This window comes from Phaseolus vulgaris, chromosome 3 (genome assembly GCF_000499845.2).
Source record: "Phaseolus vulgaris cultivar G19833 chromosome 3, P. vulgaris v2.0, whole genome shotgun sequence".
In the NCBI taxonomy this organism is placed as follows: Eukaryota; Viridiplantae; Streptophyta; class Magnoliopsida; order Fabales; family Fabaceae; genus Phaseolus; species Phaseolus vulgaris.
In genome coordinates, this window is record NC_023757.2 from 6,188,469 (window position 1) to 6,202,109 (window position 13,641).

General features: G+C 42.4%; 1 protein-coding gene across 1 annotated transcript; it reads left to right on the plus strand.

Annotated features, from left to right (window-relative positions):
• Positions 1 to 8,083: 8,083 nt before the first annotated feature.
• On the plus strand, positions 8,084 to 11,187 carry LOC137839012 (uncharacterized). Its single transcript, XM_068648142.1, has 2 exons — positions 8,084 to 10,081; positions 10,160 to 11,187. Exons 1-2 carry the CDS (start codon positions 9,109 to 9,111, stop codon positions 11,185 to 11,187), a joined length of 2,001 nt encoding a protein of 666 aa, XP_068504243.1. The 5' UTR covers positions 8,084 to 9,108.
• The last annotated feature ends 2,454 nt before the right edge of the window (positions 11,188 to 13,641 follow it).

Genomic DNA, 13,641 nt, shown 5'->3' on the forward strand with positions numbered 1-13,641 from the left:
ACCAAAAGAATTTGAATATAAAAGAGAAACATACATATATAAAGAAGAATAACTCCAAAAATATCACATTGTCATCCAATCCCAACAATATAGATTTAGAAACTCATGATGAAATCTTATAGTAAAGCTTAGGATGAGAAGTTAAACTCAACAAACATGGATCCTTGAATTTTGTTACCAACTTGGCTTCAAGATTCCTTTCTCCAAAGATTGGACATTCACTTCTTCAGAGTTTTTGGCCTTGTAGCCTGATTGGATTATGAAGTTTTAGACTCTTTGAGTCTAAACCTCTTTCTGATCTCACTTTATCCTTTTAACCTTTGTGTTTCTCTATCTCTTGATTTCTTGAAACCTCTCTATGCTTAGAACACTGCCACAAGGTCCCTATTTATAGATTTTAGAATTAGGATTCAAAGGGATTCAATGAGATTAGTGATTTGCTTGGCGTATGTCAATTCACTCAGCATATTGGCTTTCTTCATCTTTAAGTACTCTTTTTGGGCTTAAATATTCAATCCTTGGCCTTCTTGAGATTCCAAAGTTAGGAATTTGCTCGAGATCCTGCCAAATCTTAGTCATGAGATAGAATTGGCTTGACTTAGGCTCCAAGAGAAATCATGTTCATTTTGGCTTAAGCCCTTGCTGAGCAATTTTGGGCTTTCTTCATGGTTAAGGACTTTATTCACTCGGTCCTTTTGGTTTTGCTCAACCATTTTTTTTTGGAATTCTTTAATTATGCTGGCTCAAATTCACTCAGCATATGGGGATGCGCCTAGCCTTTTGGAAATTTTCAATCTGTTGAACCATTCTTCATAGGGAGAATTTGAGTAAACCTTAAATTCTAAACCCTAAACCATTCTCTAACCTGTTTGCTTCTTTTCTTCACAATTCTCTACAATTTCATTCTTCTCTTCATGTTCTTCATGTGCAGTTGTGGTTGGAGTGTTTTGACATGCTTCTGGCTGATATTTGTACAAATTCTTCTTATTTTACATGTCTTTTAACCTATGGATTCTACTAAAATTATGCACTTATCAGTGGTGCAATGATAATTCAATATGCTTACTCCAACATATCTTGAATTTTTGTTGATTATAATGAAACACCTCAAAGACCGACAAGAAACTTGATTTTAAAACTAGGAAAATCAAAGAATGTAAAATCCTAATTCCCAAACCAAATCAAGAACGCACTTGCTAACACTTGATCCCGCTCAAACTCCACATTGCTCACACTCCACCCAGGTTCATAATTGGAACATCACATTTACGTATTTTACAACACTTATTTTTAGGGTTTTCATGTTGAAAATGGATAGAAAACAATTTCCAGGTTTAAGGGATGAAAGTCGAAAGGTGATTTTCTGGTGTGTTTAGGTGTTTTGTTGAATGTGTTCTTCAATTGCATTTGCTGGTAAAATCACAATGCACTTTATACATACTTTTTTTTTTCTATTCCAAGTTTAACAAGTTTTTCAATTATTTCCCGATACTCAAAATCTAGTTTTGTTTTGTTTACGTTCTCTACATCCAAATTCCATTTCTCAAGCTTTTATAGTTTCAAAATCAATTTGTATCAGATGGATGCATTTTCTATATATGTTATCTTATTTAATTTAAGTTTTTCCCATTATGAAAGTTTGGTTTAATTAAGTTTTATTTGATGGATGTGTCAATCATAGTTTCAAAATAAATCTGTATCTGATGCATGTATCAATTAGAGGTTCCAAATTAATTTACAGTTTCAAAATTAATTTGTATCTGATAGATGTATGAATTAGAGTTTCACTTTGGTAATTGTCATTGTAAATATTTGGTTTAAAGGTCAACATAGATTTTTTTTTTTATAGAAAACTTCAATTCTAATTGTAGAACTGCAATAAACCCTCTTACAAAACTGTAGTTATGTTTTGTCCTTAAATTAAAGTATCAACTAACTTTTCTTCATTTATGTGTCATTTACTATTGTGTTGCTTTTGTTGATTTATGTATTGTGTCTTTGGTGGTGCTGCCATGTGTCTACTAGAAGAAATCTAAGACTTGAGATGTTGTTTTTACTTTATGATTAAGTGATAGAATAGTTAATGGCTCACTAATTTAGTTTTGAATTTTATTGATTGGGTTTCTATAGAGCTTAGAATCATATCTTTTGGAGAGAGTAGGTGGAAGAGGAAGGAAAAACAAAATGTCACTAAGAAAAACCAGTAATTAATATAAAGAAAGAGGTTATTTATGATGATTGATTTTATTTTATATGTAATTTTTTTTTTAATTTTCAAAGATTTTGGAGTTTTGAGAGTAATATTTGCTTAGTTTTCAATAAAAAAATTCGGGCATGCTAATAAAAGCCATAATTCAATAATATTTCATACAAGATAAACACTTATGGACTTTAATTGATAAAATAATTATAATTCAACCTCTAATTTAGGAATTTAAACTTTTTTACATATTTTTAGATTGAGATGAATAAGAACGATTTATTCCCAATTTGGTGTTATTTTCAGGAATTTAAGTAGAGATGAAGCAAAAGAATATATTATGAATAAATATGTCACTTAGCTCAAGCTCAATTAGATTAAATAAAAGGCGTGAGGCATAACCCTAGACATCATTGGGAGGAAACCCTAAAGGCTAATTCTTTCTTTTGGATTGAGAGTAATATGTTCAAACTGTTATGTATTGAGGTGATATTTATCTATAATATTCAATTCTTGATTGATGATTGATATTATCATTTTATTCTCAAAGCTTGAAACTATTCAAGATTTTGATCCTTAGATTTGACTGGAAAGCACTTCTAAGCATCTGACCTAAATGATAATGCTTAACATATTTGAATGCTAGGAATATATTTGAAATTTTAATTGCTTTATAACATCTATTCGTAGATAAGGAGTTTTTATAAATATGCGAGAAATCTATATTTAGGAGACTATCTTAATAATTTTGCATGCGAAGAATCGATATGAATGATTTTTATATATGCATCAATGTCAATCAAGATGAAATGTTATATGTTTGAAAGTGGAGGACAACCAAAAATCGATGAAGGTTGAAATAAAAACATTGCCTCCTCATCTGAAGCATGTTTTCCTTTATGAATATGACAAAAAAGCTTTTGTGATTTGGAAATGGTTGAATTCAAAATTCAACAACTCAAAAATGAGAGAACCAACTACATTTGTGTTCAGGCGTTGAATTTTTATTTTTTTTTGCATGTGGGTTGTTTTCTTTAAATTTTTATTTAGAGTTTAGTAATTTTGTTAAGTTAAATGTGTGTTAACTTTAAAATTGTTGTGTGTAAATAGAATAGCAAAACATATAATGTATTGGTAGTGAATGATTTGATATTGTTTGATAAGTCACGAGTTGTTGTACTAACATGATTCAAAAGGCATAAGAGTCTAAAGTGAAGCACACTGAGGTGCGGTACACACTGTAGAAGTTCACTCAAGAATCTAAGTCTTTGCATCAATTGAGCACCTACCTTGAAAGTTGAGAGAGCCACAAAGAAATGAGACAAAAAGGTAAGTGATTTCAAAATCTTGAACGGGTTTTGTGTTAAATTTGATGTTCAAAAGCTAGCACATAACATGGATCACATAAAAAAATCTTAAGACAATCAACAAATTGAGTGCAAATAATAAGCTTCAAAAAACACTGAAAAACATTGAACGCTTCCAAATACGTTGAGCGAATTAAGGCTAGAAGAATTAAAGATAACCAAAGTATAAAAGGCTGAGCGAAACCAAAAGAGTTGAGCACAGATAATCCTTCACCGTGAAGAAAGAAAAAATTCGTTCAAGAAAGGCTAGAAGCCCACATGCACCAAAATTAGAGAGAAAGGGATTTCGCTTGAAGCCAAGCCCAAGCCAAAATTACTTCATGGATAAGAAAGACCAGAACTAGGCTTAGCTTGGAAGCGAACCCCTTATAGATCCCTAAATTTGAGAATCCCTAGAAGCCCAAAGCTTACTTTAGCATGAAGAAAGCCAATTCGTTGAGCGAATTAGCATACGTTGATTGGAAGCCAAATCTGTTGAATCCCTTGGAGCTTCATTCTAAAAATATATAAATAGCCACTAAGAGTAAGAGAGGTATTGAGATGCATAAGAGAGATATTATAAGAAAGCCTTAAGGATGAAGTCTAGAGAAGCCTTTGGAGAAAAGGATTAGGAGCATAAGCTGACCTACAACATTCAAAGATCCATGTTTATTGTTCTTTAGCTTCTCATACTTGAACATTCACTGTAAGATTTCATTATGAGTTGTTATACTTATTGATGTAGTCCAAGCTCTTGGTTGGAGGAATGAATAGAAATGCAGCAGAATGGAGTGAAGATAATGGCACCAAACGAATGAAAGGTGCTAGGGTTTTGGAGGTTTGACCAATCTTTTTAAGTTCACTAGGCCAAAGAGGCTCACTAGCAATAGAGATTTGGGAGAGAATGAGCTTCAATTCTGAATACTTCATTCAATAATATGCAAATATGAATACATGTGTGAATTGTAGGGTTTTCATAGATGAATGTGGCTTGCTCCTTAAGCTGCCATAACTCTAGTTAAGTAGATTTAATTATGGTGAGTATGGTGACTTAAGGAAGCTATATGTACTCTTCTAAGGTGCTCTAGAAGTCCTTATTTGTGTGACAAGTTAGGATTTATAGGATGTGCCTTTTTTTACAGATCATTGGTAACATATTGATGGTGACACACAAATTTTCATAATATTTGTAGACAAACTATGATGAAGATAAATTTTGCAAACTGAGTGCAAAGCATAAAATTCTGGAAACTGAATAGAAACCTAATGGAAGCAAATGGACAAACTTCAAGAAATAGGGAGAAAAATATGCACAAAACTCACCAATGAACTAATAGCAAGTTAGGATACTCAAGATTTGACAACACAATACAAACCAAATGAAAGACTTAGGCAAAACAAAAGCAAGACTTTAAGCAAATAATTTGTGTGCACCTAGAGAATTTTATCAAACACATTGCATACAACAACAACACATGAATAATTTTGACAAGATTAGGAAATATTGGGATGTGATAAGTGACATGCAAAGGGAACAACATAGAAGATAACACGTAAATTCTCACAAAAACATAATTAACAAGAAACACAAGAGGAATTAAGGAAAAAACGCAAGAACAACATTGTTTGGGCAAGGTGAGGTGCAGACAGTGTGTGAATGATTTTGAGCAAGATTAAACCAAACAAAACATAATACAAACCAAGGGAATTACACACAACACATATTAAACGGTGAAAACTCAAAGAAAATACAAAAGGAACCGATCAAACGGAAAAAAAAAATAACAAGAACATGTGAAGAACAACAAGGATAGGCAACGAAACTCACTGGAATTGTATGATGCAAAGTGCGCTGAATTTGATTAGTGGAAAAGTTTGTTTCAAATGGTGGAAAATAAGGAGAAAGCATGGGAGAGTAATATAAACGAAACAATGCAAGAAAACAGTAAGAACAATTAAAAAGTGAACAAACCGAACAAAGTGAAGGTTGTGTAGCGGATGACCAAGAAAGGTGTTTGATGAAGGTCTCACAAAAAATGAACGGTGGAAAAGTGTTTAATAAGATGGAGATAGAAAATAATTGGTGAAAAATGATTATAAATGGTTGAAAACAAAGAATTATGGAAGAAACAACCAAGACAAGCATGAACAGTGAAAAAAAAGATTGGACAGAATTATTATTTTTTGTGTAAGATGACTTAGCTTGGCCAAAGGACCTTGGGTGTGCTCTGATCCACCTGATGTAGTCCAAGCTCTTAGTTGGAGGAATGAATGGAGATGCAACAAAATGGGGTGAGGATGATGGCACCAAACAGATGAGAAGTGCTAGGGTAGGTTTGATGGTGCAATGAAGGAGAAGGAGCTTTGGCCAACCTTCCTAAGTTCACTAGGCCAAAGAGGCTCACTAGCAAGAGAGATTTGGGAGAGAATGAGCTTCAATTCTAAAAACTTCATTCAACAATATGCAAATCTGAATACATGTGTGAATTGTAGATTTTCATAGATGAAGGAGGCTTGCTCCTTAAGCTACCATAATTCTAGTTAGGTAGACTTAACTATGGTGAGTATGGTGGCTTAAGGAAACCATATGCACTCTTCTAAGGTGCTCTAGAAGCCCTTATTTGTGTGACAAGTTAGGGTTTCTAGTGTATCCTTATTTCATCTACAAAATACTCTTTTAAAGGAAAGTAAAATTCATGGATTCTATACAAGTTATTTCTACAATAGAGAGCTCATTTGTTTTTTATTCTTTTGTATGGTGGCTTTTGATGGTCCTTTATCACTTACCTTGTCGGAATTGAATACCGATGTGATATTTCTTAAGTTATTATTATTTATGAATGTTTTGTTTTTCTTTGAAATTCAAATTCCTTGGGTTTGGTAATGTGCAATGCTCAATGGTGAGGAACGACCATTCATTGTCCATAGAGCATGAATGAGGCCAAAAGGATATTTTATGTATTTGAACCCTATGTAACCAGCCATAGGACTCAATGGGCGCAGAGCGTGGAGCCGACACTATGGTGAATTGCTCCATCTTAATGCATAAATAATCTATAACAATGGCTTATTGTGTCTGGATAACCTCGCATGAAGAATTGTCTAGGTTTGGCCATAAGGAATAATGAGTCTGAAAAAACATTACATTCATAAATAACAATAACAAGAGAAGTTCACAAAGCTCTTTTAATCCAAACATTTGTGCTATATTGTCATTTCTTTACTCCATTGTTTTGTCAAAGCTACACCTCTCAATCTAAATATTATAGTAATATTATTATAGTTAGTTATTTACAAAATATATGCAATCAACCTTTGTTTACATATCACTTCATATTAAAAGAAATATCTACTATGATAAACATTAATTCCCTGTGGATATGACAACCCTCAAATGTATTATAGTTGACTCAGTTCGCTTGTCGAGGATATAAAGGAGTTGGTTGATTAAAACCACCCCATTATGTATGCATAAAAATAAATTGAACAAATACCATGAAACTACGAATTTCATAAAATTCTAAACAAGATTATTGTGGATCAGACATACCCAGACTCAAAATCATCGTGCTCAACCAAAATAAAAACTATCTAATATAACAACATGTAAATAACATAAAAATCAATTATATATTGCAAAACCCAACCTAGATTGGCACAGGACCAGGGTTAGGATGGGGGCAGTGGGGTGGGGCATGTGGTGTCGCGTGATACGAGAGCAGTGAAACAATAGTGGTGAAGCGGAACCGAGACAATGTTGGAGTTGGACCGCGTCAATGATGGGCCTGGACCGAGGCAAGATGGACCTAGAATGGGGAGTAGGTCGAGGGGAACTAGTGAGCGGTGTGTTGTGGTGCAGACAACAAAATGCAACCCAAGGAAACCATCAACGACGATAAACCAACAGTGACTGCTACGAACTAACAGTGATAGTGACGAATCAACAATGAAGACTGATGATACAACCTAGTGGCACCGGAGACACCAATGACAATGACGAACCAACGGAGGCAACACACATTGAACAACAATGATGATTCGTGCACGAGAATAAGAGAGTTTGTGTAGAAGATTTTGGACTTCTCATGGAAGGGAAGAGTTCATAGTTTTAGGATATTAAAAGAACATTTGATGTCGATTTTTAGTTTAATCGTCATCGTTTCTCCCATACACGACTTTTAATGATGGTTGTTGTACATTCGTCATCATTTCTCCAACTTTTAACGACGATTAGACTATTGGACCATTATTTTTTCTCAAACTTGCACATTAGCATAACTGTAATTAAAATGTTCATTTATTTATAAAAGAAAAATGATATTGTTCCTGCTAGGGAGATGGGACCTAGAGAACTGTTGAAGTCTTCTTCTTCTTCCTTCGGTCGGGCAGATGACTATGTGATAAGCTGGGATTCTTCTCGTCCTCCTGCTTATCCTTTGGTACGCGGGACTCGGTCGTCGGGTGAACACCGGATGGTGGGGGTACCTGCGAAGGCACTCTGACGCTCAAGTCAGTAAAGCGGGTGGAGATAGGACCTAGAGAACTGTTGAAGTCTTCTTCTTCTTCCTTCGGTCGGGCAGATGACTATGTGATGAGCTGGGATTCTTCTCGTCCTCCTGCTTATCCTTTGGTACGCGGGACTCGGTCGTCGGGTGAACACCGGATGGTGGGGGTACCTGCGAAGGCACTCCGACGCTCAAGTCAGTAAAGCGGGTGGTTAGCTCTCAGGTAGGTGAACAGTAATAATGACATACCTTACTCCTTGAAATGCGTGCTATTTATATTATTCTAGTGGGCCTACCTTGTTGGGCCCGCTTATCGAGGTGGATACCGCTTAGGGTTGCATTACCTAATTCTTGATGATGGATTAGCTTCACTGATCTCGGTTTGAGCGTTAATTGTAATGGGGTTCGGCCGTCGACCAAATTCTCATGGTGAGGGCCGGCCATCGGTCACATACCCGTGGCCTTCGGCTGTCTCAGTTGAGTCTCCAACGGTCTCGGTCGCTCGGCCAAGTCTCCAAAAGGTCTCGGCCTCTCGGTCTCTCGGCCAAGTCTTCAAGGGGTATCGGCCATTCGGTACCTCAGTCAGATTGACTGGGCATCGGGCAGCCAGGTGGGTCCCGGTCTCGCCCAGTACCGGTACACTTGCCCCCCAGGCTCAAGGGCAGATGTGTCAGATATGTCCGATGAGTCTTTTGATAATGGGAGTCGGTCGGTCTCCCTTGGTCACGCGGGCGTTTCATTTCTCGAGGTACGACTTGACTAGGCGACGTGACGTGACTTCAGACGGCGTGACGTGACGCGCATTGATGAGGGGTTTTTTGGGCGGGGGAGTTCGTGGACCGTTGGATCTACAAGATCTAACGGTTGAGATTGGTTTGACGTTTCGCATTCCGAGGCCCATGGGCCCTATAAATAGGGGTCTACCAGCGTCGAGGTCCCTCATTTGTGTTCGTGAGTTTTTCTTGGCAGCCGAGTGATCCTTCGTCCACTGCCGAGTGTTGAGTGACCGTTCAGTCGTCTTTCTTCGCCCAGCCTAGTTTATCAGCCGAGGTTAGTAATGTGTTGCGAGTCTAGTCTTTCCCCTCCTCCCTTGGGCGACCCGTGCTCTCCCGTCGGTCGCTCGTCTTCGATGGGGTCTTCTGAATCGTCACCCTCTTCTTCTTCCTCTTCGTCATTCACCACCGACCCTGTTTCGGTTGGGGTGGCCGATGCTCCATCCCCGATGGAGGTTGTGAGGGGGGATGCCCCGGCCAATGTTGTTGACCGATCGGACTCGCCCCCAATGGCCGTCCCCTTAGGGGATTTTAGTTGGGTGGATCCTAGAGTGATGGATGTCTCGTCTATCTATGAGACCGAGGAGTCTGTGGCAAAATTTTTGCTCAGGCGACCGGTTTTAAAGGCGGAGGAGTTTTCTTCCCATTTTAGCATCCTACCTTGTGGGGCGGCTGAGAGGGTGTGCATGGGGCGGCCTGGTTCCGATCCCCCTTTCTTTTATATGTACACTTGCTTTTTTGTTGATCTTTTTATTTCTCTTCCTTTTGATGAGTTTACGATGGGCGTCCTTCAGACGCTCAACGTTGCTCCCACCCAGGTTCACCCAAATACCTGGGCGTCCCTTCAAGCCTTTCGCTTGTTGTGTGACGTTATGCGTCTTTACCCCACGCCTTCATGTTTTCTTTCTTATTATAACTCCCATCCTGCCAAGAAGGCCGCTTGGCATTCGCTGGCCGGCCGGCCCGGTAGCGTTCTTTTTTATCTCTTTGCCCTTTCTTATAAACGTTTCAAAGAGAGGTTTGTGAAGGTCGTGATCCGGCCCGAGGCGACCGCTTTCTTTTTTGACTCGACCGGGCGGTCGAAGTTCCCTCTTTACTGGACTCGGCAACCTTGCGAGTTTAAGGAGTGGCCGAGGCCGACGGAGGGTGAGAACGAGCTGGGTGTCCTTGCTCTTTTTGACGCCCTCCCGAGGAGGCTTCCGTGCCGGGGGCTGATTGGTGCGTATGCCAAGTCTGCGCGTTGGGCGGCTGTGAGGGGTATGTGTCTTGGTTTGCCTTAGTCGGTCGGTCGGTCGGTCTGTCTATTATTTTTTAACTCCTTAATTTGTTTTGCAGAGATAATGGTTAACGAGCGACCGAGCGCCGTTAGCGTGCTTGACAAGCATCGGCAGAAGGCGGCCGAACGAAGGGGTCGTCGAAGCTTGGAGGTGATACCGCCGCCGAGTGATGAAGGGGTGGTCGGCCCATCTCACAAGTCCAAGGGGTCGGTTGGCCCCACCCATAAGTCCAAGAAGCGTCCGAGGGGCGCCAGCAGCATTGCCACCACCACCCGGTCTCCCAGGTCCATGCCAACGCCTCCTCCTTCCCGATGGGTATCTGCTGAGGCGGCGTCGGGCACTCCCGGGGCCTTGGTGCACTCAGAAGCCTGTCCATCTGTGGCCGATGCCCAGGCGGCTCTCACGCCCTTCGACATTTTGGGGGCCGGGTATCGGTTCTCCCGGAGGGTTCGCGTCGCGCTTCCAGATGAGGCTCGGGACCCCCTGCGCAGCGTCGCTCCCTCGGAACTGCTAAGGAGCGGCTTCGAGTTGATGTGCCGGTCGGTCGTCCTTGTCCAGAGCGGGCTTCAAGGCCAAGACCGTCAGGCCGAAGATGTGTCCGCCTTGGAGCATAAGCTGTCGGAGGCTGTCGAGGATTTGAAGCAGTCCCTAGCTGCAAACACTAACCTCTCGGCCCGGATTGCTGAAGAGGCGGCCGAGAGGGAGTTGGCGCAAAAGGAGGCGGCCGAGGCGAGGCGCCAGCTGGAGGCCGAGAAGCTGAGGGCGGCCGCCGAGATCGCCAACTTAAGAAAGTTGGTTGAAGAGAAAGATGGGCAGCTTTCTGCCTCGGCCACTGAGATGGCCGCCCTTCAACTCGCGAAGGAGCAAGCCGAGGCCGAGCTTGACGAGAATTATGAGGAGGCCGAGGAGTTGCTGAGGCAATGCTTCGAGAGGGCCGTTCGTCAAGCGCACGTGCTCTACGGTGGGCCGCCGGCCACTGGTAGCTTCGACCTTGATTATGAAGTTTATCAGGGTCGGTTAATGCCGAGTGCCGAGGCAGCTGCCTTGGCTGCCCAAGAGGCTGAACCGGCCGAGGTCGAGATCTAGGGCACGGAGGCCGAGGCTGAGGGGGGCGGGTTCGTCGAGATTCAAGATTAGGTTCACCGTTGGCCGGGTTGTGTCCTTTTCTTGATTTTTTGCTTTCCTCCGAGGTCGGGGTGTGACCTCTTTGTTTTGTTTTTTGTTGTATCACCCTGCTTTCCTTTATTAATATGAATTGGCTTTCCTTTCACTTGGTTTGGTGTAAAAATTTGGCAAGTTAATCACTCGATCTCCCATTGGAAGAGTAGAAAGTGGGCGGTCGGTTGATAAGTGCGAGCGTTAAAATTCGAGTAAGTAAAATATGGGCGATCGGCCACTAATTGCGAGTGTTTAAATTCGAGCAAGTAAAACATGGGCGACCAGCCACTATTTGCGAACGTTTAAATTCGAGCAAGTGAAATACGGGCGATCGGCCACTAAGTGAAACGTTTGAATTCAAGCAAGTGAAATACGGGCGATCGGCCACCAAGTGCGAACGTTTGAATTCGAGCAAGTGAAATACGGGCGATCAGCCACCAAGTGCGAACGTTTGAATTCGAGCAAGTGAAATACGGGCGATCGGCCACTAATTGCGAACGTTAAAATTCGAGCAAGTGAAACACGGGCGATCGGCCACCAAGTGCGAACGTTTGAATTCGAGCAAGTGAAATACGGGCGATCGGCCACTAATTGCGAACGTTAAAATTCGAGCAAGTGAAACATGGGCGACCGGCCACTATTTGTGAAACAGGCCGGCACTTGCGATGTTAATCGAGCAAGTGGGCGATCGGTTGGCCGGTACTTGCGATGTTAATGGAGCAAGTGGGCGATCGGTTGGTCGGCACTTGCGATGTTAATCGAGCAAGCGGGCGATCGATTGGCCGGCACTTGCGATGTTAATCGAGCAAGTGGGCGATCGGTTGGCCGGTACTTGCGATGTTAATAGAGCAAGTGGGTGATCGGTTGGCCGGCACTTGCGATGTTAATCGAGCAAGTGGGCGTTCGGTCATTACTTGTTTGGTAGAATATTTCCAACACTTTGATGAAAACGCCTCGTTAAAACCTCCCTGGTTGGGTGAGGAAAGAGTGCGTGTTTTTATTGATTTTAGCTGTAATAGAACTTGAGGTGCGTGGCATTCCACGTCCTCGGTACAATTTTTCCTGAAAGCCATTCTAGATGATAGGCTCCTCCTTGTGCAACTTCTCGGACTCGGAAAGGCCCCTCCCAGTTGGATGAGAACTTCCCTTCATTCTTTCTAGCGTCGCTGCGCATTCTCCAGACGAGATCGCCCTTCTGGAAACATCTCGGCCGGACTTTGGTGTTGTACCGCCTGGATGCCCGGGCTTTGCAGGCAGCCTCCCGAATCTTGCTTTTGTCACGCATCTCACTTACCAGGTCGAGGTTGACCGCTAGGCTTTCCTCGTTTAGGGTGAGATCGAACATTTGCCGTCGTATGGTGGGCTCGGCCACCTCAACCGGGATCATTGCCTCGGTTCCATATGTCAGGCTGTAGGGTGTTTCCTGTGTGGTAGTTTGGGGGGTGCACCTGTACGCCTAAAGTACCTCGATCAACTCCTCGGTCCATCGGCCCTTTGCTTTGCCCAGGCGCTTCTTCAGCTCGTTGAGTATGACCTTGTTGGCGGCCTCGGCCTGCCCATTGGTTTGTGGGTGTTCCACCGAGGCCGTGACGGACTTGATGCCCAGGTCGTCATAGAAGGACTGTAGGCCTCGGTCGATGAACTGTCGGCCATTGTCAGTTACTATTGTGTGTGGGACGCCGAATCGGCAAACTATGCTCCTCCATACGAAGTTTTGTACATTCTTCGCCGAGATGGAGGCGAGGGGCTCGGCCTCGATCCATTTGGTGAAGTAGTCGACTCCCACCAGGAGGAATTTGGTCTGCCCCTTCCCTGGGGAGAATGGACCAATAATGTCCGTCCCCCACATGGCGAACGACCATGGGGAGATGATGCTATGCAGTTCTTCCGGCCTGATGTGGTGGAGGGGGCCGAACTCTTGGCACTTGGCGCATTTTTTCACATATTCGGCACAGTCGCCCTGCATGGTCGGCCAGTAGTAGCCGGCCCTCAGAACTTCGGCGGCCATCGTCCTCGTCCCGGCGTGATTTCCGCAGATTCCTTCATGGATCTCGGCCAGGATGTACTCGGCCCTTTTGTTGGTGATGCATTTTAGCAGGGGGGTCGAGTAGCCTCTCCGATACAAATCTTCGTTGATCATGGTGTACCGGGCGCATTGCTGCTTCATCGCCTTCTCTTGGCCGGCCTTGCATGTGCCGTCCGTTAGATAGTGGATGACGGGTGTCATCCAGTTGTCGGCGTCGGCCTCTTCTTCTTCAATAGCCAGACACTCGGCCTCGGCCTCCGTCACACTAGGGTGTCTCAGCCATATATGTATGACTGACCTCTGGTGGCTCTTCTTTTTGGTGATCGAGAGCTTGGACAGGATGTCGGCCCTTTTGT